General features: G+C 41.5%; 1 protein-coding gene across 6 annotated transcripts; it reads right to left on the bottom strand.

Annotated features, from left to right (window-relative positions):
* Window positions 1-477: 477 nt before the first annotated feature.
* On the bottom strand, window positions 478-22,165 carry ZNF207 (zinc finger protein 207). 6 transcript variants are annotated; one of them, XR_004360322.1, is made up of 14 exons: window positions 21,980-22,164; window positions 20,390-20,516; window positions 19,799-19,937; window positions 19,455-19,622; window positions 18,734-18,809; window positions 16,353-16,423; window positions 15,169-15,329; window positions 14,272-14,364; window positions 12,827-13,069; window positions 11,990-12,152; window positions 11,624-11,807; window positions 11,324-11,403; window positions 7,192-7,246; window positions 478-2,817 (listed from the first exon to the last, which is right to left on the bottom strand). XR_004360322.1 is itself a non-coding variant. In XM_032706885.1 (12 exons), the coding sequence occupies exons 1-11, from the start codon at window positions 22,018-22,020 to the stop codon at window positions 11,647-11,649; spliced, it is 1,473 nt and encodes a 490-aa protein (XP_032562776.1). In that variant the 5' UTR covers window positions 22,021-22,165; the 3' UTR covers window positions 10,752-11,403; window positions 11,624-11,646. The 6 variants fall into 6 exon arrangements, 4 of the variants coding, with proteins under 4 accessions (XP_032562776.1, XP_032562777.1, XP_032562778.1 ...); XR_004360321.1 differs by having other exon boundaries at window positions 478-7,246; window positions 16,323-16,423; window positions 21,980-22,165; XM_032706885.1 differs by lacking the exons at window positions 478-2,817; window positions 7,192-7,246 and having other exon boundaries at window positions 10,752-11,403; window positions 16,323-16,423; window positions 21,980-22,165.
* Between the last annotated feature and the right edge of the window lie 1,281 nt (window positions 22,166-23,446).

Genomic DNA, 23,446 nt, shown 5'->3' with positions numbered 1-23,446 from the left:
GAAATTAATCTGTGAGTAGAGTGGTAGCTAAATGAGCCCAAACCAGCCCAGCACAGCAATCCATTCTCATCCCGTACACGAGGTACAAGGACACACACATTCCAAGCTACCTCATCTCTCCAGGGTTTTGCTAGGAAAGGGTTTAGAACAGAGCATCTCACAGCACACCTGATTCACCAGCTGTTATGAAAAAAACGCTGTTGCAAACTTTTCCTCCACATTCTCCCAACTCTTCCAACTTCAATAGTCAAATTCCTTGTAAAGTCTGCTCAGCAAGACAGCAAATCAACAGCAAAAGGAAGTTACAGTTAAGAAGTCAGGATTCTCTTGCTTATCTCCATTTTGTTTTAAGATAACACATAAGAGAGTCTTTGCAGCTTACACACATTTAAAAAGCTGGCACCAGGTTATTCACACAATAACATTTTTTGCAATAATAACTTACATAGTTTTACAAGAGAAAAAATACCACACAGAAACAGTGGTTCACTTCTTTTAATCAGAGACTATTACAAAGTGGTTACACATTACAGATATGTGCAATGATCCATTGCTGAAGCACACAGTTCATAGAAGGTTCCCAGTGGATGCAAATGTTTGCTCCATGTTTTCTTTGAATCTTCTTTGTAAACTGAATGCTATAAAATTAAGCTAGTTATGTTATTATTTGCATGCATTAAAGTGATGCACATACTTACCAGTCTCTCACTTTGTCCAATTAAATTCAACATCAGTATTTTGCCACCACCTGTCTTTTGAAAAAGATCAGTAATCCCAGCCCTTTCATACCACTTACACAAAAGCAGTATCAAGTGACAGAAAAAACCTTCACAACACATTCATTTCTGTGGCTGTACTGCTACTGAGAGGGGACACAACTCACTCACGTGTCTATGAAGGTACTAAAACCAGTTTGGAGTTTGCTCAGTTTGGGTTCATTGCACAGCATCCAGAACCCTGGAGGAGCAATTGGGAGTCAGTAAGAAGCCTAAGGAAATAGTGGGAAATGCCAACCTCTTCCATATATACTGTACCAGAACTGGGGAGGAAGAGTGCTGAACCACCTGAGACTGGACATCCCAGAGATGATGTTCCACCAGAGGCCTAACAGGACCTACCCTGGGCAAATGCACTTGGCTTTGGTTAAGACAGTCTGGAACACACTGTACCCGTTAGTTATGCCCACTGACTGCCAGGCTGGTGTACCAGCAGTGCAGGTGGCACCCAATCACTGTGAAAACCAGGACTTCATGAGGTACCTGAGCAGCCAAGAGCCATCAGTTCCTCACCCCAGCTCAGTACTTAGTGCTGAACTAGGGTCACCCACAGAGGTTACAAGAAACGTGGATACATCCTGTTACCAGGAGAAGGGCCTCACAGCAAGGGATCCCTACTGCTCACGCACACCTGCCACCAAGGTGAAGCAAATACAGATAAAGCTAAGTCATAAATTTCACTATATAGGACTGCTCTTTTTTTTCCTGCTAGGGAGAAGCATCTGTGCAACATTAGTTTTGCAGACAAAGCAGTTTAGTGTGAAGTACTGAGAACTGGTGTAAAGAAGATGCCAGAGATGGGCTGCAAGTGTAACTCCTGTGAGCCTGGGAAGACACAATCCCCTTGAAAGTGTGTGTGGTGGTCTAAATTCTGCAGCACTGTGTATGATTCCAGAATTCTAAAATAAACAGTACCACTGCAAGTGGCAAGACACTCATAAACCCACTCCAGCCCCTCAGATGAGCTGCACAACTGAAGTGTCTGTTCAGCTCCCACTTTACTCTGACTCTCCCAGTACCTACTGTCTATGGAATTATCCACCCACGATGTCAGAAGTCCCTCACAGTGTGATAACATGGCCTTAGAAAGTGAATTAAAGCACAGTTCTACAGCCCATCCAGCTGTGGATCTATGTTTGGTGCTATAGCACAGAAAAAGTTTTTATCTCCTGTGCTGATATGTAGAAATGAGATACCTAAAGTCTAAATAGAAATAGATGGATGCAGCCATTCTGGAAAAAGGTGCATCTTCTATCCCATCACAAAGAACCTCTCCTGTTTTTTTTAAGGTGTAAAATATTCTATAAAATAAAAATAAAATGCCAGAATATCTGAGAATATGGGATAGGGCAGAAGTAAAATAGAGGCACGGTAGTAACTCTGGAGTAAGATAAAACAGCTGGACAAAACCACATTTGTAGGTAGCCTCTGAAGTGCTGCAATGGACTAACAAAAATGATGATTAAAAAAAGCAGAAAAGAACAAGCTCCTGGCTCACAGGCCTAGCAAAGTAAAAATCTGTTGGTAGGAAATGGTAATTAGTAATAGCTAAAGAAAATCCAAGGATTACATTACTGCTATGGAGTTTACAAACAGAAATGCTTAATCCCCAACACAACAAACACAGGATCCTGTTGGTTTGCTGATAAAAAACAGCCTCATCGATAAAAGCATGTTACTGAAGTGATTTCAACTTCAGATCTTCCCACTTTCCAGTAACATCAAAGGGTATTTGTTAAGGTTCTGTATTAAATTTTCCTTAAAGGTGCTTGCAGGTATTTATTACCTGCCCACAAGCACAGTTAAATCCATTACAGATCTTCAAAAAAAAAAAATCTAGATGTTCACTCACTACTGAAATCAGTAGTAGATAACAATCACAGTTCAGAGACCAAAATTCCCCTCGTATTTAAGTGGTATCATTTGAACAAATTAATTCAAATAGGAACATCAGGTACTTACAGATTAAACTAACCTGTACTGGCAGTGCTGTGGAATTTTTCTTCTCTACCAGTAAGTAGCAAATGCTGAAATTCTGCTGCTAGTTAACAGAAACACAAATTGTATTAAACCAAGGTGTTTAACCCATAATTTAGTTTTTTATTTAAAAAAAAAAAAAAAAAAGAAAAAGCTGCCAAACTTCAATTATTGCAATTTGTTGCTTAAGAAAAGCATATGAAGTAAAGGCGACTATAAAATTATTTTCAATTTGCCCTTACTCTTCTGATATTTTTTCATACATAACCCATAAATTTAACAAGGTCATCCTATTGCCTATCACAAACATAAAGGAAATTACAATACTTACATTGCCAGGTTCCTTCATTTAAGTCTCATAAAGTGGGTTTTCTTATTCTGGACTTTACAAATGAAAGAGTAAAATGTATTTTCTTCCACTTAGATTTACGAGAAAGAAGCTAAAAAATTCAGTGCAAGTAACTCAATGAAAAAAGAGAAAGAAAAAAAGTTCTGCATGATACCCTGAACTCAAAGCTTTATGTGATTTTTTAAGTTGGGAGACAGTGAAATAGCTTCCCCTGGTTGTATTGCACTAATTTCTGGTAATTCAAAAGTACTGTCACCAAAAAACAGCTACTCATATTGGCTACTAAGGGCAGCAGCAGCTGAAATTCTACACAGTCCCCCCACCCCCTTCTGAATAGTGCCTGGGAACATGGTAAAGATTTAGACAAAATTCAAGGAAAAAAAATTGAGATATCAGAGGCCTGAATCCCTTCTAAGGCAGTCAGACCTTGTGTAGCTGTCAACAAGAAGATTTTTAAGGAAGCTTTCAAGCTCTCAAAGTTTGTGCTTTTTCACTTTCAGTTAAGATGATATTGGCATTAAAATTCTGTTTTCTTAAAAAACCTTAAGTTCAAGACTGCATTTATGGAGAAGTTAAATTCCCTGCCACTAAAACTGCCATGTTGCTGACTGTCCCCACTGCAAACAAGCCCCTAAGAATGTCAGAGGTTCCTGAAAGCTTGTTCAGAAAGTGCCAGTGCCTCACTACTCACAGCAGGGACCAGGTACATAAATACCAACCCTCCAGTTATTCGTGCCAGGGTCAGTCAGAACTGCCTCCCAGGATGCCCAGAACAAATCCCAAGGATAACCCCCTGGATCCTGCAGTCAGGACAGGACATGGCTGAGGCTCCAGTGCCCAGTTCCCTCAGGGTACAAGACTAAAGTAAAGCTGCATTTCCTCCAGCCCAGCCTTCCTGGGAATCTGGGCTCTGCCAACCAAGGTTGCCCAGAGCTGCTGCTCACAGTGTGCAAGGAAACACCACGTGTTCCTCAGGACCTCCAAAAGAATGTTATCACATTACACTGTAGAATCACCTGAATTCATCCTGATCCCTTCAACAGCTGCCCCAAAACTTCCCTTACTCTGACAACCTCCCCAGCCCAGCTACTGCAGACAATGTGGGAGTCACCAGCACTGCATTCCTACAGAACCCAGGCACTGTTTCACTGCTCTGACTATTTTGATGACAAGCACAGATTTTTTTTGGAGTCCCTCACGTGTGATGTGTACTTTATTTACCACATCTCCCATTCACTTCTCTTGTTTAAAACAGTGGGTGCAAATTTACCCAATTTAGCAGAATATCAGTAACTCCTGCCCCTTGAAGTCACGTACTTCTACTTAAGCTTAAAAAACCCCTGAACTCCGAGACCTACCTCTGTTAATATCTATAAAAGTCACTAAAATATTGCCATAATTAGAAAATTCACAAACAGTGAGATGTACAACTTCGTGACACACAAGCTGCTGCAATACTGGAATGCAAGGAGGAACACACTTCATCCCTCAAAATAAAGACTACAAATCATTTTAACTATCCCCCTTAGATCCACACGAGGAGGCAGGGAGGGAAATATCACTAAGGAAATGTCACAAAAAGAGCAAGACATGAACCATTTACACCAGATGAGACTTTTACAAGTTATTTCAAAGAGATGAGAGGCCAGCTGGTCTAACAGCTGAGGAGATACTCCCAGCAAAAAGCACTTTATGCCATCCTGGGGAATACAAGGACAGCAGCACTTGCACATGTCACTTAAGGACAAAACACGAAGCAAAGGAAAGTCATCATTGCTGCCAGTTTAAGGACAAACATCAATCTGTGGTAACATCAGAATAACTCCAATGCCATCTGCCAATGCACCAACTCCCAAAGAGGGAAGAAACAGGACCTATCCCATCCAGTCCTTCAGTGACTTACAGAAAGGACAGGAATGCCTGGGGGAGGTGAAGGGGGGTGAACTACCCACCAGAAATCACAACCAGTGTTTGCAGTGGAGCAGGAAAATCCAGTCAGAAAACCTTTAATTCATACAGTAATGCCCCACAGAACTGTCTTAATGTCAAATGCATCATTCAAAAGCAGGTAGTGTGAAATTAAACTTCCTGGAATTGCTTAAAAGCACCTTTAAGGAAAAAAATCCCACAGCAACGTGGTGCTGAAAAAATGTTACATTTTGCTCACAAAACATGCCAAAACACAAAGAAATGGTTCATTTGCTCTGAAGGATTAGTATACAGAGGTTAAACAATGACACAGTGAAAACAGGAACTGCATTTTGGAGAACTGATTTGACATGTTCATGGAAAAAAAAATAACTTCAACAAAACCAGATAAAAGCAATCTCCCTGAACTGGGAAACTTTCAGCTCTCACCAGGGTATCAATTCATAAGGCATAACCCCAGTGTGGATCTAAGTGGGTACTTCACTGGACACAAGACAGCACATGTATCTGAATTTTAGCTTTGTGGGCTTGATGACAGGCTGAACATGAGGAGATGGATAAAGTCCACCTAGTGCTGCATCAGTCTTAAATGGAAACTGGGAATACAGTTCAGGATCAGGCATTTGAAATTTGCCTGTTTTTCACTTTGAGTCTCCACAATATTCAGATACTTAAAGTAAGAAGTACAACCCACACTATTATTTTGGGTTAAACAGTTTCCTTGGACATTGTAGGGAAATAAGAATAAACCAAATGCTCCTGTAAACTAAGAAAGTGAAACAAATCCTAGTTGAAGAGTTGTTCTCATCTTCACTGTTATTGGGAGAGCACCACAATGAGAATTAGAAAAGCAAGGCCATGCTCATAACCATTTTGGAACAGTCAGAGGACAATTTTCCAGCCACACTGGGTGACTTGGAGGGGCCTTCTCCAGGAAAAATGCAAAGGGCAGAGTACAAGCAAAGAAGGGCACAACAGGAATGTGCAATCACTCTTCTAAGTTAAGAATTACAACTCTATCCTTGAATTCAAATTACTGAAAATCCCATTGGGGGTCATTATTAAGCAAAATCTTGAAGAAATGAGACAGAGTGTATGCTCATCAAAAACTACCATAAATTTTGAAAACCTGAAAAAAAATTGTAAAACCAGACTCCTACATTTATTTTCTATTTCATTGCTGATAGGCTGCAAGACCTCCTTGGACAAAATCTGCTCTTTGAAGCTGAAGTTGTCTTTAAGCAACCTCAAGCATTCAAGGCCAATGTATCTGCACCAGAGTGAGCAGCTTTTCCTTCACAAAGGGTACAATTTTTTGCTAGTCACTGTGTGAGAGAAGGAACTTCAAATAAACATAACTAAGTAAATTTTGAATATGCAACAGAATTTCACAAAGTTTCAAAAAAACTGCTGTGACTTTCACTATTGTTGCAACAGTCAAAGTACTGTTGAGTTTGGTGTATTGGAGAGGTTGAGGAAAAGGTTCTTCCAGAAACTCTAAAAGAAAAATCTGCAGCTTCCATTTCTCACTCTTCTATTCTGTGTTACCAACTTGGATCAAACCTCAGGTTCCTCCCAGGGCTCTACATTAATATTTGCTGAGGTGCAGCTCACGTATGCAGCAGGATTAACATCTCAACCTACTGCAAAGAAACTCTGTTCTGGAATTTGGGCTACGCAATTTGGTGCCTATAAATGTCACCTGCTGGTTAAAACCTATTTTAAGCACTTCAACAGATACATCTCCCCAGAAGAGGAAACATTAGTACTTGGTATTTACATGCCACTAATTCAGAGACTACACAAAGTCAACACTACCAAACCCCAAAACAAATACAGCACAAATGCAAGGCAGGGAAAGGTGGGGAGGGGCAGTGTGGCTGAAGGACCCCCTGAGCAGCCTCCAAGGAAATGCATTCCAAGAGAAAAGGTACCCAAACATCTTAAAACAGCCTCCCTCCCCCTAAGACTCTTAAAACCACAATGATAATAAAAAGATAAATATTAATATAGAGCCCATCTACCAAAAGAGAATAAAAAACCTAAATTAAAATAAATTTAGGGGCCTTCACCAAACTTGCTGCAAGTTTGGGGACATAAATATCCAACAGCCATAAAGCTGTGAAAGCCCCCAGAATGAATAAAATAAATCCCACTTGCCTCAGACTGAACAGGGCAACACTGAGACTCTGCCTCAGCCTGTCCTATGGCAGGGCTATAGGAAGAAGAAAAATTTAAATTTTAGAAAAAACATGACCCAATTAAGTGAAAGACATGCATTCAAAAGTTAACAAAATTCCAGTGATCAAGCAAACAAAAGAAAATTACTGCAATAGCACCTCTTTGGTTAGGACCAAACAGTATTTTTTGAACTTGGTAGCTATTTCTGAATTGGACAGTTTGTTTTGCTTTGTATCTTGATCAATGGAACGTCAGTCAGTTCTCTTGGGGCATTTTTCCCACAACTGATAGTACTTACTGTACTAGTTCATGAAAAGTAAAGATTCCATCAGCCACTGGAAATGTTCACCCTTGTCTTTGTGTTTATGTAGAAACTAGACCAGTACAATTATTAAGACATTTACTATTAAGTGCCATCAGTTCCCATTTTAAATTGCAGCCCCAGCTCATGGACTGGTGTATCAGTCTCAATTTAACTGAAGGTCATAATGCCCTTCTTGCTGGTCCTACAACTAATGTAATCTTGGTATTTTATTTTTTTATCTTGTATGCAGAATTCCTTGATTCCTATAAAATAACTGTGGGTTATAGATCCCCTTCAATTTTATCCAAGTTTTAATAAGTTACACAGTTCTGTGTAAGTGCTGTTCAAGAGCTCCCCACATTAAACCAATGGCAGAAACCACAGAAGGCAGATGCAGCTGAATGTGTTTCTAGAAGCTTGTTTATATTCTCCTTTGCATGCACAGAGTGAGGAATTGTTATCCACTGTTATTAGATATTCAGCCCAGCCTCAAATTTATTATCACCACCTAAAATCTCATCTGTAGGGAAAAAAAAAAAATCCAGAAGTTTCAGAAGAAATTTTTAGTCCACATAAGTCAGTTAAATGGTCAGTATTTTATTTGTTTGCCAAAGGCAGGAAGCCATTCTAAAGGTAGTATGAAAGAGTCACATCAAGACTTCTGAAAAACTAGCCCAGGCTTTTCAAGGTTCTTTCATGCCAGTCTCATCCTTTTTGCCCTAAAGGTCAGCTGCTCATAACAATATTATGAGACCATGCATAAAATAATTTAGAACCTTTTAAACAAGTCCTAAATGTCATAAATTCTGGCATGTTTTTTGCTAAACATTTTCCCACCTCTGTCTGAGATTTTCTTGTAGTGTTATTTTTTTTGTATTCAACATTTGCATTACACTGCAGTTCCAAGACTGGTCAAAATGCCCTTGCAAGTGTTAACTTTATTGTAAGATCTGCCATGGCGTATTTAGGCAACAACTGAAAACCAAAGCTTCTGCCTATGTAATTACAGTAGCAGAGTCCTGCAGCAGCACAAGAGATGCTTTTCTGTGACCATAAAGGCTTCTGTCATCTCTTTCCAGGGAGAGATGAACTACAGCAGAAGCCTGTTCCCATGGCTGTGTTACACGTGGGATTTTGCTGGCACAGTGCTGTTGGTTACACTTGGTACTGTAAACCAAGCCTTAGTCTTTACACAAGCCACTATTAACATTCCAAGTAGTTTTCGGAACTGTTTTTGGGTAAATGCACCATAAATCCAACTCTCTGAACATTAAGAAGCAGTATCCAAAGAAATGAAAGCAGGGACCAGCAGACAACACAGGCACTGAAATACCTGCCTGTTTACAGAGGAGTCACACGAGAGACAAGAGTAACTAAAGGCAGCCACATCACAGCTCTTGTAGCACAGGAATGACAGGAGCAGGAAAGGGAGTATCCACGTGAAAATCATGGAAAAAATTGTTCACCTGCTTCTGTGTGAGTACCAATGAAAAATATGTGGCAGTACTTGAGGGATTATCACAACATTACAACTAAGGAAAGTTCAATCTCAAAATGCATCCAAGCTTTAAGTCTATGCAGTATTAGCTACCAAATGGTACCATTACAAGAACAATGAGACAGTCACTGTTTTAAAAGAGGGAAATTCTTAATTAATACAACTTGCTGAGTTAACAGTACATGCAGTAAGGTTTGATCCCAGGAGAAGGAGGGGTCTGAAAACAACATACAGAAAGTTATGGAAAGACACCCAACGAAGAAGGGATTTACTTGACTGGGGCAGGAGGGCAAAGCATCCTTACAGCAGCAATATGATCTCCAGAAAAAGCAAGAAGTTCTACAGTTTTACAAGCAGTAGTTAAGATCACTTTATAAAGTACGAATTTTATGTGTAGTATTACAAAAAGGATAAATATAAGACATTGTAATAATCTCTCCATTGTCGTGTAATTATCCTTATTAGGTAAACAGAAGAAAACCAGAGTATAAAAGCATTGCCTCAGCACAACAGTTTTATCTGTTAGACTTATGTGTAAAGCAAGATGAAGAGCTAACAAAAGATCTGACATCAAGGCCCACTCAGCACATCTGCAAGCCAAATACTGCACATCTGACAGGTGATCAGCAGATACCAGTGATCAGAGAGGACTGCTTCTCAACAGAGGCTTGGAGTTATGGTCTTACAACTGCTAAACACTTCAGAGAAAGTGCCTGGCAATTCTTAATGGTTAAAATCAGGCCATTCAGCTGTAATTAGACTGCACTGGATGCTCTTGTGCTTTTAGGAGACATTCTGTGACCCCAGGTCAGAAGCTGAGACCATGTAGTGCTTTAGCTGTACTGTATTTTTGCACTTTTAAGAGACAGTACAAAGCCACAGGAAGTACTTACGGGCAGCTAAAACCCCCAAGACTTTCAAGAAACAGAGCCATAATGCTCAGTAATATAATTTAAAAAAAACTCCATCTACAAAAACATCTGTGGAACACAGTGACACAAAAATGCTGACAGTCTTTCTGACCTACCCTAAAAGAAGAGCTATCCCCATCAATTAAATTGCACAGATAAGGCTTGAGGCTGGAACATGTATTTAAAGTTGACCTGCAAATGAAAAAATTCACCACTCATTTTGTTTCCTCCTGTGATAAAGAGGCCAGAGAAGCTCTCACTGCCCTCCCCTCCAAAAAGTCTCTCTCTACATTCTCACTTTCATCAGAAATATAGCACAGCAACACAGTGATGTCAGATACTCAGAGAACTACAATCTTGACAGGAATTTATGACTGCTCTTATAAACAGATAAATGACTAATTCATAGGGAAAAGCCTCTCTGATAAAAAGGTCTCTTACTCCAGACACTTTCACTGAATGGCTCAAGAAAGAAACTCAGCCAACATCTCATCACACAACAGATGGTTACAGATAGTTCATGAAATTCTGAACACTTAAAAATACAACGTATAACACATTACTCTTGCCTGCTCTGCCTCTTTCACACACTAATAAGGTCAAGCTACTATTTCTCTTTTGCAGGTCAACTTCAATACATCAACTGGGAGTCACTCACCCATGTGACATGCACCTGAGCTTCTAGAAAGATGAACCTGAAGGACTCCTGCAATTCCTATGCACTTGCACATTGAGAGGGGTCAGCTGAAGAGTGAACTAACAGGACACGCCTGGCACGAGGATGTGTCTTAGAGCACTTTCACATCCTACAGGTAAGTGCCAGGACTAGAAATCAGTTAAAATTTATTGAGGACAAGAAAGCACAAATAAAGAAACGTATGCATTAAGAGAAGTTACAACCAGAGTTAGGATGTGCCTCCTGCAGCCTCAGTTTTGAGGAGTCTGTTAATAAGTGTACAGGTCTTTGTCTACTCAGATGTACGGCTAGAGGAGTGACTTTTTAGAACAAGGAATTCAGATTTTATCAAAACAGCACCTATAACTGTGTTCATTACACCAATGGCTACCACAGCATGCATCTGTACAAACCTTTCAGGCAGTTGTCCACAGCTGGTCACGAATAAAAAGGCATATAAATTTTTCTCCTCTTTTATTACAATGAAGTTTATAACAGTACAGAAAAGTCACATGACCTCAGCGGGTCAGTTTACTTAAACCCTGAAACAGGAGGAACTCTAAATACATTAAATATTGTTACAAGTTCAGACTTTAATGTACAAGTAGTTGGGAGTAGTTACAGCCCTCACCAAACTATGTTGGGGACATGAAGTCCAACAGCACTTGAAGTGCTGTGAAGGCATCATTTCACAAAGAGCAACGTAACATCACAGAACTTGCCTTTAAGGTGGTATGTTCATGTAATTCCAGCGCCTTCACAATTTAACGAACCATATTTACTATACTTCACTTCTAAAAACCTAGATGAAACATGAAAAAGAAGCCATACAGTATAAATTGCAACATCAGGAAAAGTTCCTGTTATTATTCCAAATAATTTTTCCCATGTAAAATAAGAATGTCCAATAGCTCCTTGCATGTGGGAAGGTACTTATATTTTTAAAGTCACAATGAAGCCTTAATTGACGGAAGCTCTGCTATATTAACAGCACAAGATGAGAAAAGGTTTAATCTCCAAACCTATTAGAGCGTGAGTAGGAGCATCAGTAGCGGCCACCTTGCGACATTACGGGGGGTCTCATTCCCATTGGAGGTCGAGGAGGTCCACTTTGGTACGGGGGCACCATCGGAGGTCCCTGACCGTATGGAGGCATGGCCCCAGGAAGATATCCTGGCATGCCCTGGTGATGAGCACCATACTGACCTATAAACAGAACATTTAAGATGCAAAGAATAATTTTTTTTTGTTTTTTTAAATAATGAGAAGTTGCCTTTTGTGAAAAGCTTCACCCCTCCCTGCCAGAATAGGCCACTTCAAAGTTTTAAAAAGGTTTATAGCAAAGACAAAGCTTTTCAGGGAAAGAAAGCTGGGAAACTCGTGATTACCATGGGGTGGCATGGGAGGTCTCATTCCTTGTTGCTGTGGAGGAATTCCTGGCTGTGGTGGCATCATACCTCCAATTGGTCCAACTGGTGGATTACCCAGGGCAGCCTGTCCTGGCCGAGGAAGATTGCGCTGGTACTTGGGCAACTGAGCCCTTCTCTCTTCCTAAAACCAGAACACACAACCACAACAGAGTGTGTTAAAACTCTCCAAAAGCAAAGCAAAGAGAGGTTCAACAAAGCAGATTACAGGTACTGAACTATTTTTAACCACCTTACAAATTCAGAGACTACCACAGGAACAGCTGGATTTTCCCCTTTCTTGCAGAGTTACTGCATCTAATATCAGCCAACAGAGTGTTTTGCACACAACACAAATTCTGCCTCTCCCCAGCTCAACAAAGCCTTTTTCTCTTAAGCTGAGACAAAAATGCTGAATACAAATCTAAAGATACCTGACCTGAAATTAAGGTTCATTTGTTTTATCCATAAATTCCATTTTCTGACTGCTGTAACAGCACCAAAACCACCTCAAACTGTTCAGTCTCTTGTTCTACACTACCTGTATGTATTAAACTTCAAGCTTAAGTCACATTGCAGGAAAAGTCCAAATTATATTTTGAGTTGAGTGATTTCCCAACACCAACAAAGCTAAGGCACAGAACTGCAGCAAGAGCACTGCCATATGCCAGTCATCTCAGTTACATTAATTCTGCACAGTTTGCACTCTCACCATTATTAAAATACACATAATACAGAGTGCAGAAGAAATTCCATTTAATCAGCCATACCAGCACAAACTGCATTTTTCAGTGAGACAATGAAAACATTTTAACTTACCAGTGATATATCCTCATCTGGATGGATCAACTTACTGGTTGCACTGGTTGTGGTGAGGGTAGCAGGCTTACTTGTTATAGATGTGGCTGGTTTAGCTGCAGTACTGTTGGTGGTGCTAGTGGTTGAGGCTGTGGACTGTGTGTAAGCAGGGAATGTAGGTTTTGGGGGCTCTGTTGTCGTTGCAGGTGTAGAATTCAAAGGTTTGAAATCAGTACCAACTGGCCCTGGCACAGCTGCTGCAGCCTGTGGAACACAGGGACAGGTCAATACTTGTATCTCAAAGCATAAGCAAACTTAAATAATGATGTCTCTTAGAGCTCTGAAACCTTCCAGTGAGATACGTAATTATAACAAGCTTGACAAAAGTAAAGTTCAGCCTTATTGCATACTAGAGCAACTGAAAACAAACCAAAATAAAACCCAGGATATACACATAGACACACACACACACACTGGAAAGTCTAAAATTTGCAGGTCAAAAGCCACAACTAGACAAAAGGAACAAACAAAAAAACCCAAAACCCCACTATCAAAACCTTTATCTGAAATACTGAATTTGGTAGATGTCTGAATCTTTCCTGAACCATTGTTTTGTAAAGAGCTCTAAGTATAAATTCATTGGTCTCTCACTAATTAACATACTTTAGCAACCATTAGTTCAGAGTACAGCTCAAACTGTTAGTTTTCATTAAAATTTAGTAGTTAAGTAATATTTTAATCCAATATTTAAGAAAGCTCTATTGTGTCAGGGCTTTGAAGTGTTCTCTGCATAAAAACACTGAAGCATTGTCACAAAGTACTATGTCTACCTACAGAACTTTAATCTCATTTGAGAATGAAGAATCAGTGGAAGCAGATATGAGGTTCACTACAGATTCCAGCAATTCACCTTTCCTACTTTTTTCTTTAAAAAACCCTGCAAATGTCTGCTATACAAAGCTGTCTCAGAAGACACAGCAATCTCCAAAGCAAACCTTAGTTATAAGAGAATGCTTTTGTTTCTAGTCACTGTGTATTTATAATTATCTGAACTTCCCAATCAAAACAAAACAAAAAAATCTAACATTTTGCACATAATGCAAATGAAAAATTCCCTACACGTTGTGATGTACCATATTAAACAACATGAACTAAAAAGCCTTCACCATGCATCAAGCTAACCACTGCCCACTAAAATGCATTTAACTGCTTTCATGCTTTTTTAACCCTTTAGAACCAGGATGTAACATGTCATTCTTTCACACTAAGAAAAATCGGGCACTTTGACAAGCTTATTTCTAGTAAGACAAACTCCCAATCAAGGACTCTGCGGTTTTACCAGCTAAACATAATCAGGAAGGTAACAGAAGTGATCTGAAGATGTTTAGTCAATTTTAGATTTCACAGAACGGTCCAAAGGGTTAAGTTGCAAAGCAATTTGTTTTGAACTGTGACTTCCTGCGTACTTGTGCTGTGCTAGGAAACAGAGCGTTAGAAGACGCTGACAGACTTTCTGAATTGGAGGAAGCTGCACTTGAGCTTGTGACAGGTGTCCCCATCTGTAGCATAAAAGAAAGGAAACAGTGAAAAGTCTCCAAACAAATGGGTGGAAAGTATCCACATGAAAGGATTTCTTATGCTAAACCCTTTCTTATTAAAGGACTGGGTTTTTGTAAACAAGTATCTTCCCTGCAGAAGTCCAAAATGCAAATAATACACTATGAAGGTTTCTGCAACATACTTGCAAGCAAGTAAAGACTTCAGGACTTACACACAAGTGCATTCAAAGGGAAGAGGTCACAAGCCACGATCAATCCCCACTTCCCTCCCCGACACATTGGAATGGATTTTTTACTACCCTAACTTACACCTAATCTTTCTGAAGTAAAGAACCTCCTAACTCAGGCAGTGTTTAAGCAGTTTAACAAGATGACAGAATAAATCAGTCTATCAATTGGCAGAGAGCCCATTACGAGAATAGCTGAGAACGAGTCATGCCAAGACTCGTAATTTGGAAATTTTAGGTAGAGTTCTATGCAATCAGACTCCTGGGGCTGACTAACACATCCCTTCACCCACCCAAAGCACCTTTATAAACAACAAACTAAAGGCATTAAACAAAGAAGTGTTTTGCCTACTCCTCTCTTGCCCACATGCTTACAGAACTGTTTGGTTCCACAGCTGTTGCAAGACAAAGAATCTCTTACAATTCACTCAAGCACTACACTGAATTAAACTTCAAAATCAACCCAAGCAAGAAACCAGTCATTTCTGGGGCCTCCTCAGTAATAAACAGCCACTGCTGACACTGTGGCAATTTGATGGATATAACAGCAGCTATTCCAGGCTCTGGGATACCTTACCTGCCCTGCACTTGGGAAGAGTGGTTTAGTGACTGGAGGCTGTGGGGTGGGTGCTGTTGCAGCAGGAGCTGGAGGCCGGTTAAGGATGCCCGGAGCTGTGACAGGCTGTGCTTGTGTCATTGGGGGCATGCCAGGCCGCGGCCCCACGGGGGGAGGCATACCTGCAACCACAAAGCATTGCCAACGGATCAGGCTCCAGGGGGAAAGAGTATTCCTTTAGAGAATTCTGTTCACAGCTTCCTCAGAACCATCTCCCACAAGGAAGATGTATTTCTAAGGCAACAGTAAAACGAAACATGACACAGGGTAACGTCAGCAATCACCAAGCAGTAACATAGCAGTAACCTCCAACCCTTCAGAGCAGCACTGAAATAAGTCACTTTTTTACTAAAGCTTCCATAATGAAGTTTATACTCTCATTAAACCAATGCAATTAATGCAGTAACTGTTTCCAACACACTGTGCCCACCCTGCCACGAGTGTGGATGAGACTGGTACAAAATCAAAGAGCCTTCAGCCCTTATGAACAGCACCAGGACTGTGACAAACACCGTCAGTGCTGCTGGGGGGCTTCAGCACAGTGACTTTTTGTAGTCTGTCATCCCAAAACCTGCACTTGGCGTGCATGGGGCTCTAGGAGAGGGTCAGGTGGGAAGTTAACAGCTCCCAGGGGTTCCATCAAGCAAACCAGCAAATCTCAGCTCATTACCACACAGCTGCTGCTCGGGTGGAACACCCTGAGAACTTAAGGCTGCTCAAGAGCTGCACAAGCTCAAGAGACATCTCTTCCAGCTATGGTAAGAGATCAAAACTGCAGTTAAGTTTCTTCAAACAGAAGGCTCATTAGTTGGGTAAATCACCAGCATTATTCCTCACATTCCACATTTTCAATCATTACTATTTTCCAGCTGTAGCCACAGACATTAAAAAAAAAGGATGAGGCAACACAACAGCCAGAGGATATGCAATAAGAAAACTATATTCTATTTTTCACTTTAACGACAGAGTAAAACTCAAATAATTATTCATAATAAAAAGCCATAAATCAACCACCTCTGCACAAGAGTGGCTTCTGTGGCAATCAAACCACATCAAGGTGGTGGCACTTATATAAATCCTATATCTTAGTGAAAATAAATAAATATAACTCTCACCATAGTACGAGTTCGACAACCCTGACCTACCTGGTGGCATACCAGGCATAAGAGGTGGGATTCCTGGCCCAGGAGGCATCATTCCACCCATTGGCATCATCCTATTAAACAGAAAATGAACACTGGTATGAACACTCGTGATAAACTGTTAAGACAATTGGCACATACCTGTATTAGACAAAAAAATCATGATAAATGGCAATTCAAAACCAGCTGACTTCACGAGAAAAAAAAACCAAGAAACCCAACACCCAAAACCCCAAGAAAATTTGAACTTTAATTTCTTAAGATTTCACTTCCACTATTATGAAATTTCCAGAACTGGTGTCCCTCTTGAAATCTATTTCAGGCTACCAGTTGCAGCAAAGTGTTCCAAGAACATGATCTAAGAACACTCAGGAAGTCTGAATGTAGGAAAACAGCCAGTTCAAATCACCCTTCAATCACTGTACATCTGCTGTTACTCCTCTGACACCACAAGTGAATGGCAGAGAACCCAAATGTGTACAACTATCCACAAAATATTGATAAAAGCAGAGGGTAAGAAAGCTGCTGGAGTTTCAATTACAGTAAATAATCCACATACTAATGATAAAGTGGTTTCGTTTTTTTTAATATGAGAAGTTCTCATTATAATATATTTTTCTCCATATTAAAAAGGGCTTTTCCCTAGATGAATGTGTGTGATTGCTTTACAGGGAACAAACCAAGTGTAGCTTAGATTTGCTTAATTTTTTGCAGATGCTTGAAGACAGATAAGGGAAACAAAATAAGGGAACACTCATTACTTTAGTGAGCAAGATAAACAGATGTGCAGCAACACCCCAAAACCCCACTAAGAAGCAGTTTGTTTGTATGACAGAGTCAAGACACCTTCACCACTGGTGTTTCAGGATCAAAATAAATCACCATGAGGAGGTGAGCACTCATTCTGCAAAGCCTGAGCTCTATTCCCAACTCCTCTGCCACTGCTAAAGGGAACACCCAGTGCAGGAGCAGGAATGGCTGCAAACATAGCACCATTACCCCTTTCGGGGGTGATGGTCAGAGGAAGCAAAGTCAGTCCTGACACACACATTAGACACAAAAAAGTGCTGGATGCTCCTGCCTGCTGCCCCCAGAAAGGGAACTTCCCGAGGGACTGCAGAGACAGTGCTAGAAATACTGTCAAACTAAAAACAAAGTTGCTTTCTGTGTCCTAATTCCTCTTTCCTCATTTTTAGACACAAGACAATCATTTTAAAAGTAAGTAAAACTTTAGATTAAAATGGGTAAAAAGATAGTGCAACCTCTGCTCCCAAATGGAAATGCAGGGAAGGTTTGGCAAATCCAGTTGTGTTTTTACTGGGTGATGTAACAGTCACCTGATGTTAACGAGCAGTTTAGTCAGGACTAAGCACCAGAAAACCTGATTAAATTCTGTTTAGTTTCCACTCAGAAAAGCTAAAGTCTTGATGAGCATCCACACCACATTTGACTGTGACATGATTTTTAAATTCAAAGATTGTTAAATCAATCTTTATGTCCCAAAAGACAACCACCTTCCACCTCAGTGAACTTTAAAACTGAGTTCCTGCAGTATGTTCTGCACTGTAAAGGACTGAGCACATGGAGCTCTACTCTGGTCCAAGAGACCCCTAAGGGTCTATTTTGTTAATATTATGTAGAGCACATTTCACACAAAGTTTTGAAATATTTAGATAAAGCATAAAAACTTCATATATTACACAACAACAAAATCTAATTAGACATTTTCCCCAAATTCTCAGGCAATATTCAGAGGTTTTCAGTAAGACAATTTCAAGCTTATCAAAAACATGACATAAAATGGCATAATGAATGTACCTAGAATTACATTAATGAGATGCTTACATGTTTCCACCACAAAATGACTGCATGTATTTTCTCTGTTGATGTAATCTGTGAAAATTTATGACAAAATCAAAAATCTAACTGTGAATTTTCAAAACACATTGTGATAGGGTACGGTGTCAACCCCAAACAAGCATAAAAAACCAACACCTTTTGCCCAAAATACAAGAAAAATATAAACCATCCAGTATCTTTTTCCTGTTAGGTTGATGACTGATAAGCAGATGCACAACATATGTGCAGTGCACAAGGGAACAGTGGCTCACAGAAGGCTCTAAACCAACACAGCAAAACTTTAAATTAATATACTACTATTTAATGAAATTAAAAGAAAGGCAACATACTTTACACATAAACTCACAGCTTGGCCATATTTTACATGTTGGTTTACAGCCATCCACTTCTCTAGTTAGTCTTAATATTTAGGTCACAGAGTTTACAATTTCCTAAACACATTTTTTTAATTAGCTTTACTTCTTCTGTGACAGTTTGAAATGCACAGTATTTACATGTAATATCAAGTCTTCCTTGCTACTCACCCAGGTGGCATTCCAGGCATAACTGGAGGCATTCCAGGCATCATAGGTGGAACACCTGCCATTAATGGTGGAATACCTGAAAAGAAAAATACATTTTCAGCAACTCTGACAACATATAGTTGCTAACAAACGGCATCTAATAAATGTGGACTGGATAACTGCTTTACAAGAAGCTCTAAAAGGGTGCTTTTGAAATAACGTTGCTTACAAACAATACAATATACAACACCTGCAAATCTGACTTGGATTCGTTGCTCTCTGTCCTGCAAGACTCTAAATTTTCTTAGTGGTCTCCAAAGAACACACCTTATTGCAAGGAGAAGAGACCATTTTTCACTCACTGAGCAAAATTCTTTCCTCACCATATTTGTGGCCTGTGTATAAACTGCCTGTTCTGTGTGAGCAGTCTCTACATACGCAACAGCCTTTCTGCCCTGTTTCCAAAACCCCACAAACAAACATCTCTGGCAGACACCTCTTTGAAGCACTAAGCTGTCTTACTACCACATGCCTTCAATCTACATACCAGCTTTAGGAACCTTAATCTACTCCATGAAGGAAGACTTGCAAGGGAAGGACATAAAATGGGGGAAGAAAATGAAGAAACTGCTTATCTGCACCTCACAGAACTATTTTGTGACCTCCCAGACCCAGTGTTAAAAGGGCAGATTATTACTCAGCAATTTGTGTAATTTCTACCCAGCTTTTCACACCCTCTCACCTGGAGGCATCCCTGGAGCACCTGGCACAGGAGGCAAACCCGGCTGTGCCATTGGGGGAATGTACCCCTGCTGTGGCTGAACTTGCTGGGGTTGAAATGAAGTTGAAGCCGCAGATTCGTCATCTTCATACTCATCAGAATCATCCTGTTGTTTCTTTTTCTGGCTCTCTGCAGACAGGACAGTGGATGGTCAGACAGAATGCAAATTACATTCCATGAAATTAACTTTATCTGGGGTGTTCTGGTTGGAACAAAACCAGTAAAATTCCAATCTGGAATTTTAAAGCCGACCCTCACTGCATCCACGGCTGAGTAAGGATCAGACCAGGGAAATAACACCTTACCCTGAGTTTTTTGTTCAAGTAACCTCCTCCGTTCCTCCATATCTTTTTCTGGAATGCCCTCCATCCCATAGATTTCCAGTTCAATGTCTGTTCTTCCGGGAATAGCATTTGGAACAGCATCTATTGTTTCCTTATGTACCTAAAGAAAAAGAAAACCAAACAAATGCTGCTGACCACAATTCAGGTTCAATTCTCTGCGTTCTTCAGCCAGTTTCAAGATAAAAAAGGAACATTCTTAATGGGAATAATCTCTCTGGCCAAGCATATCCTCGATTGTGCTTCCTAATCTCTGGTAACTACTATTAGCTCTAAAACCACTTTACAGACTTAGAACAACAAGGCAACACAATTCCTTCACTCCTCCTCCAGAACTGAGGGCAGAGAGCTCTGCTGCACAGTGTCCATCTGACTGCTGACACAGCAGGACTCCTGTGCTGGAAACAGGCCATTGCTGCCTTTTTTGCATCAGCCTTTAAGATCCTTTAAGATCCTTCCTTTAAGGAAGCCCCAAACGCCACCTTTTTAAGGTCAGTATTCATTCAAATTTTAGATACTCTTAGAAAAAGCCCACGTAAATCTAAAACTCCTTACCTGCATGCAATGTATAGCTAAACCAGGTCCTGTATACAGTTTCTTGTGACATATATGGCATTTAAAGTGCTTTGCTTTCTGATGCTGTATAAGGATTTTTTCATCATCAAAATCCCTATTACAATACCTACAGAAGACTGTTAAGGAAACATTTAACCCTGAAAGTGACCTCCTAGACAAAATCAAGGTAATTAGCATCAGGGTGACTTTTCCTAAAGCAAAAGACACAGGAAGCATCCCTGAGCATTCAAAGAGTAACAAATATTTCATGTATGCCTGAAATCACCACCTTCATGTGATCCAGCATTTCCCTCATCAGACAGGTATAAAACTGGGAAGGTGTGTGCAAAAAGAATAATTCGATTCCATGTCCTTTGTCACATGGTTTTCAAGTCCTACTTCTTTTTAAGTGGACTCACTCTTTCTCTTCAAGGGTGTGGATTAAAATAAAGTTGCAAAAGCATTAAAGGAGAAACAGACTGGAAATCAGAAAAACGGAAGCCATACTAAAGACTCAAAGTGTCTCTTTAGTAACAAGTACCGGTAACTAACAAACATAAAAGAGAACAAAGGTCTTAGTTAAAAATTCCTTTCCTACCCAGCTATCAATTCTTCTGACACTGCAGAAGAATTGCTGCAGTCATTAAAGAATTCTCTGCTTTTAAACAAAAGTATTTTAAACAAGGAACTTTCTGGATATCTGCGTAAGCGAAGAGGCAAAACTGCATTTCCTTCCTGCAGGTCAGCACTGGGATTTCAGCAAACACTCCACACACATACCTTCCTCGGCAAGACAAATACACGTTTGCAATTCGTTATTAACACAACGTTAACATTGTTAACACAAAGTGTCTCTTGCTTCCGCCAAAACGTGAAATACATTAACATCTAAAACAGAAGCCTTCCAACATAAAATAGCAAAATATCTCAGAGGAGCTTATAAATTCCTTTATTAAACAATCCTAGATTGGGCAGAAACATTTGAGAGAGAGAAAAGGTAAATTTGTAACCACTCCCCAACAGACAGCAGATTCTGAAGGAGGGACCGAAGAAAAATCCAGTGGTATTTCAGGACACTGAGAAATTCCACCTGACGGTGATGCAGCAATTACAAATTTGAAAGCCTTCTCGGCCACAAAAAAAACAAACAAACAAACAAAAAAAAAAAGGTAAAAAAATAAAGAAGTTTTCAAAAACTCTCTTTTAATCACGTTCCCCTCCTTGAATAGCTGTGTATATTAGGAGCAGGATTTTCTCGCTTGTAACATCCTTTCCCCGGGGGCTAAAGACCCTTTTCTTTTTTCCCCACGACGACGGGAACCCCGTCGGGCCCGGCCCGGCTTCAGGGAGCGAGTGTGAGGCCGCGGCCTCGGTAGGAGCGGCCCTGAGAAGAAAAAGGGCACGGACCGGGGCCCATCCCGAGCAGCACTGGGATGGAACAGCGCCGAGCACCGAGACAAACCGTAACAGGGGTGGGGAGAGGGGGGAGCCCTGTCCCGGGGCAGGTCGAGGCCGAACGGCGACCGCGCCAGGCCGCTCCCCTCCCCCACCCAGCTCCCCGCACCCGCCGCGTCCCACACACAAGGATACCAGCACCAAGGCTTCAGCTGCTTCTTCTTCTTACGTCCCATGGCTGTGGTGGCGACCCCGAGCTACAGAGCAAGAGAACCGAGCGCTCCCTCAGAACCGCAGCGCCCGCGCGACCACCCCGGACCGAGCGAGGAGGTACAAAATGGCGGCCGCGCTCCCTCAGGCGCCACCGCCTCCGCGCTCCCAGCGTGCACCGCGCCGGGAGGGAGGGGAGGGGGAAGTGCCCACGTGACGCGCGCGCGGTCCCCTCGGGCTGTCCCGTGTCCCCTCACGGCGCAGCCGCCATTTTGTCCGGTGGGGGCTGTGGGTGCGGGGCCTGAGGCACTGACATGTGTCATAGAGTTATAGAGTCACGGGATGGTTTGGGTTGGGAGGGACCTTAAGGAGCATCTCGTTCCACCCCCTTGCCGTGAGCAGGGACACATTCTATTAGACCAGGTTGCTCAGAGCTCCATCCAGCTCACCACCCTCACAGCAAAGAACTTCCTCCTAAGATCTAATCTAAACTTTTTCTCATCTTCATATTTAGTGGTGCAGAGAAACTGTGTTTTCCCTACGAAATCTGACAGGGCAAGAAGCCGGTGTTGCTTAGACTGTGCTGTGCAGTGTTGTGGTGCCAGCTGTGTCCGTGTTACGGGCTGCTGACAGTGAGGCCATGGGGTGTGGGGGAGCCTGGCCCCCTGAGAACACAATAAAACCAACTGAAACATGTTGAGTTGTCACCCTCCTCAGCTTCCTGTGCCTGGCCAGGCTGGTCCCTCTGTTACACTGGCAACCCATTGCAGGGTCTGTCTGTGTTATCCCCACAGCTCTCCAGCTCGGGGCAGATCCACCGGCTGCTTAGAACATAATCATGGAATCACTGAGCTTGGAAAACACTTGTAAGATCATCAAGTCCAACCATCAGCCTCATCCAAGGCTTTGCAGTGGCCCTGCTGCAGTTGGGGGTCAGAGCTGCTCCCCACGAGGCTTATCTGCAACACAAGGGAGGCTGTGGAGTCTCTGCCTCAGGAGACATTCCAAACCCACCTGGACGCATTCCTGTGTCACCCGCTCCAGGTGACCCTGCCTGGGCAGGGGGTTGGACTGGATGATCTCCAGAGGTCCCGTCCAACCTGAATGATTCTGTGATTCTGTAACTGCAGGGAGCTAAAAAATGTGCTGCTTTAACACAGAAAGAGGAATTTCGGAGACAGAGCTTTTTAAAACAGACAGCACGGCTAATCCTGTCAAATGCCCCATAGCAAGGTGTTGGAACGAGATCATCTTTAAGGTCTCTTTCAACCTAAACCATTCTGTGATTCTGTGATTCTATGAAACTTGATTTGAGCGGGTCCTGCCGTTAGGTCAGTGAAGGATCGCCTGTACTGACACGGGCCCCGTGGGGTCTGTGCATTGTCCTGCACGCTGCGCAAACAGGAGCCGCGGCAGCCGGAGCCGTTCCAGCGCTGGTGAAACGCTGGGTCT

The sequence above is a fragment of the Chiroxiphia lanceolata genome, chromosome 19 (genome assembly GCF_009829145.1).
Source record: "Chiroxiphia lanceolata isolate bChiLan1 chromosome 19, bChiLan1.pri, whole genome shotgun sequence".
NCBI classification, from domain to species: Eukaryota; Metazoa; Chordata; class Aves; order Passeriformes; family Pipridae; genus Chiroxiphia; species Chiroxiphia lanceolata.
Note: the sequence above shows the minus strand (reverse complement) of the source record. Positions and strands in the feature narration are given on the sequence as shown.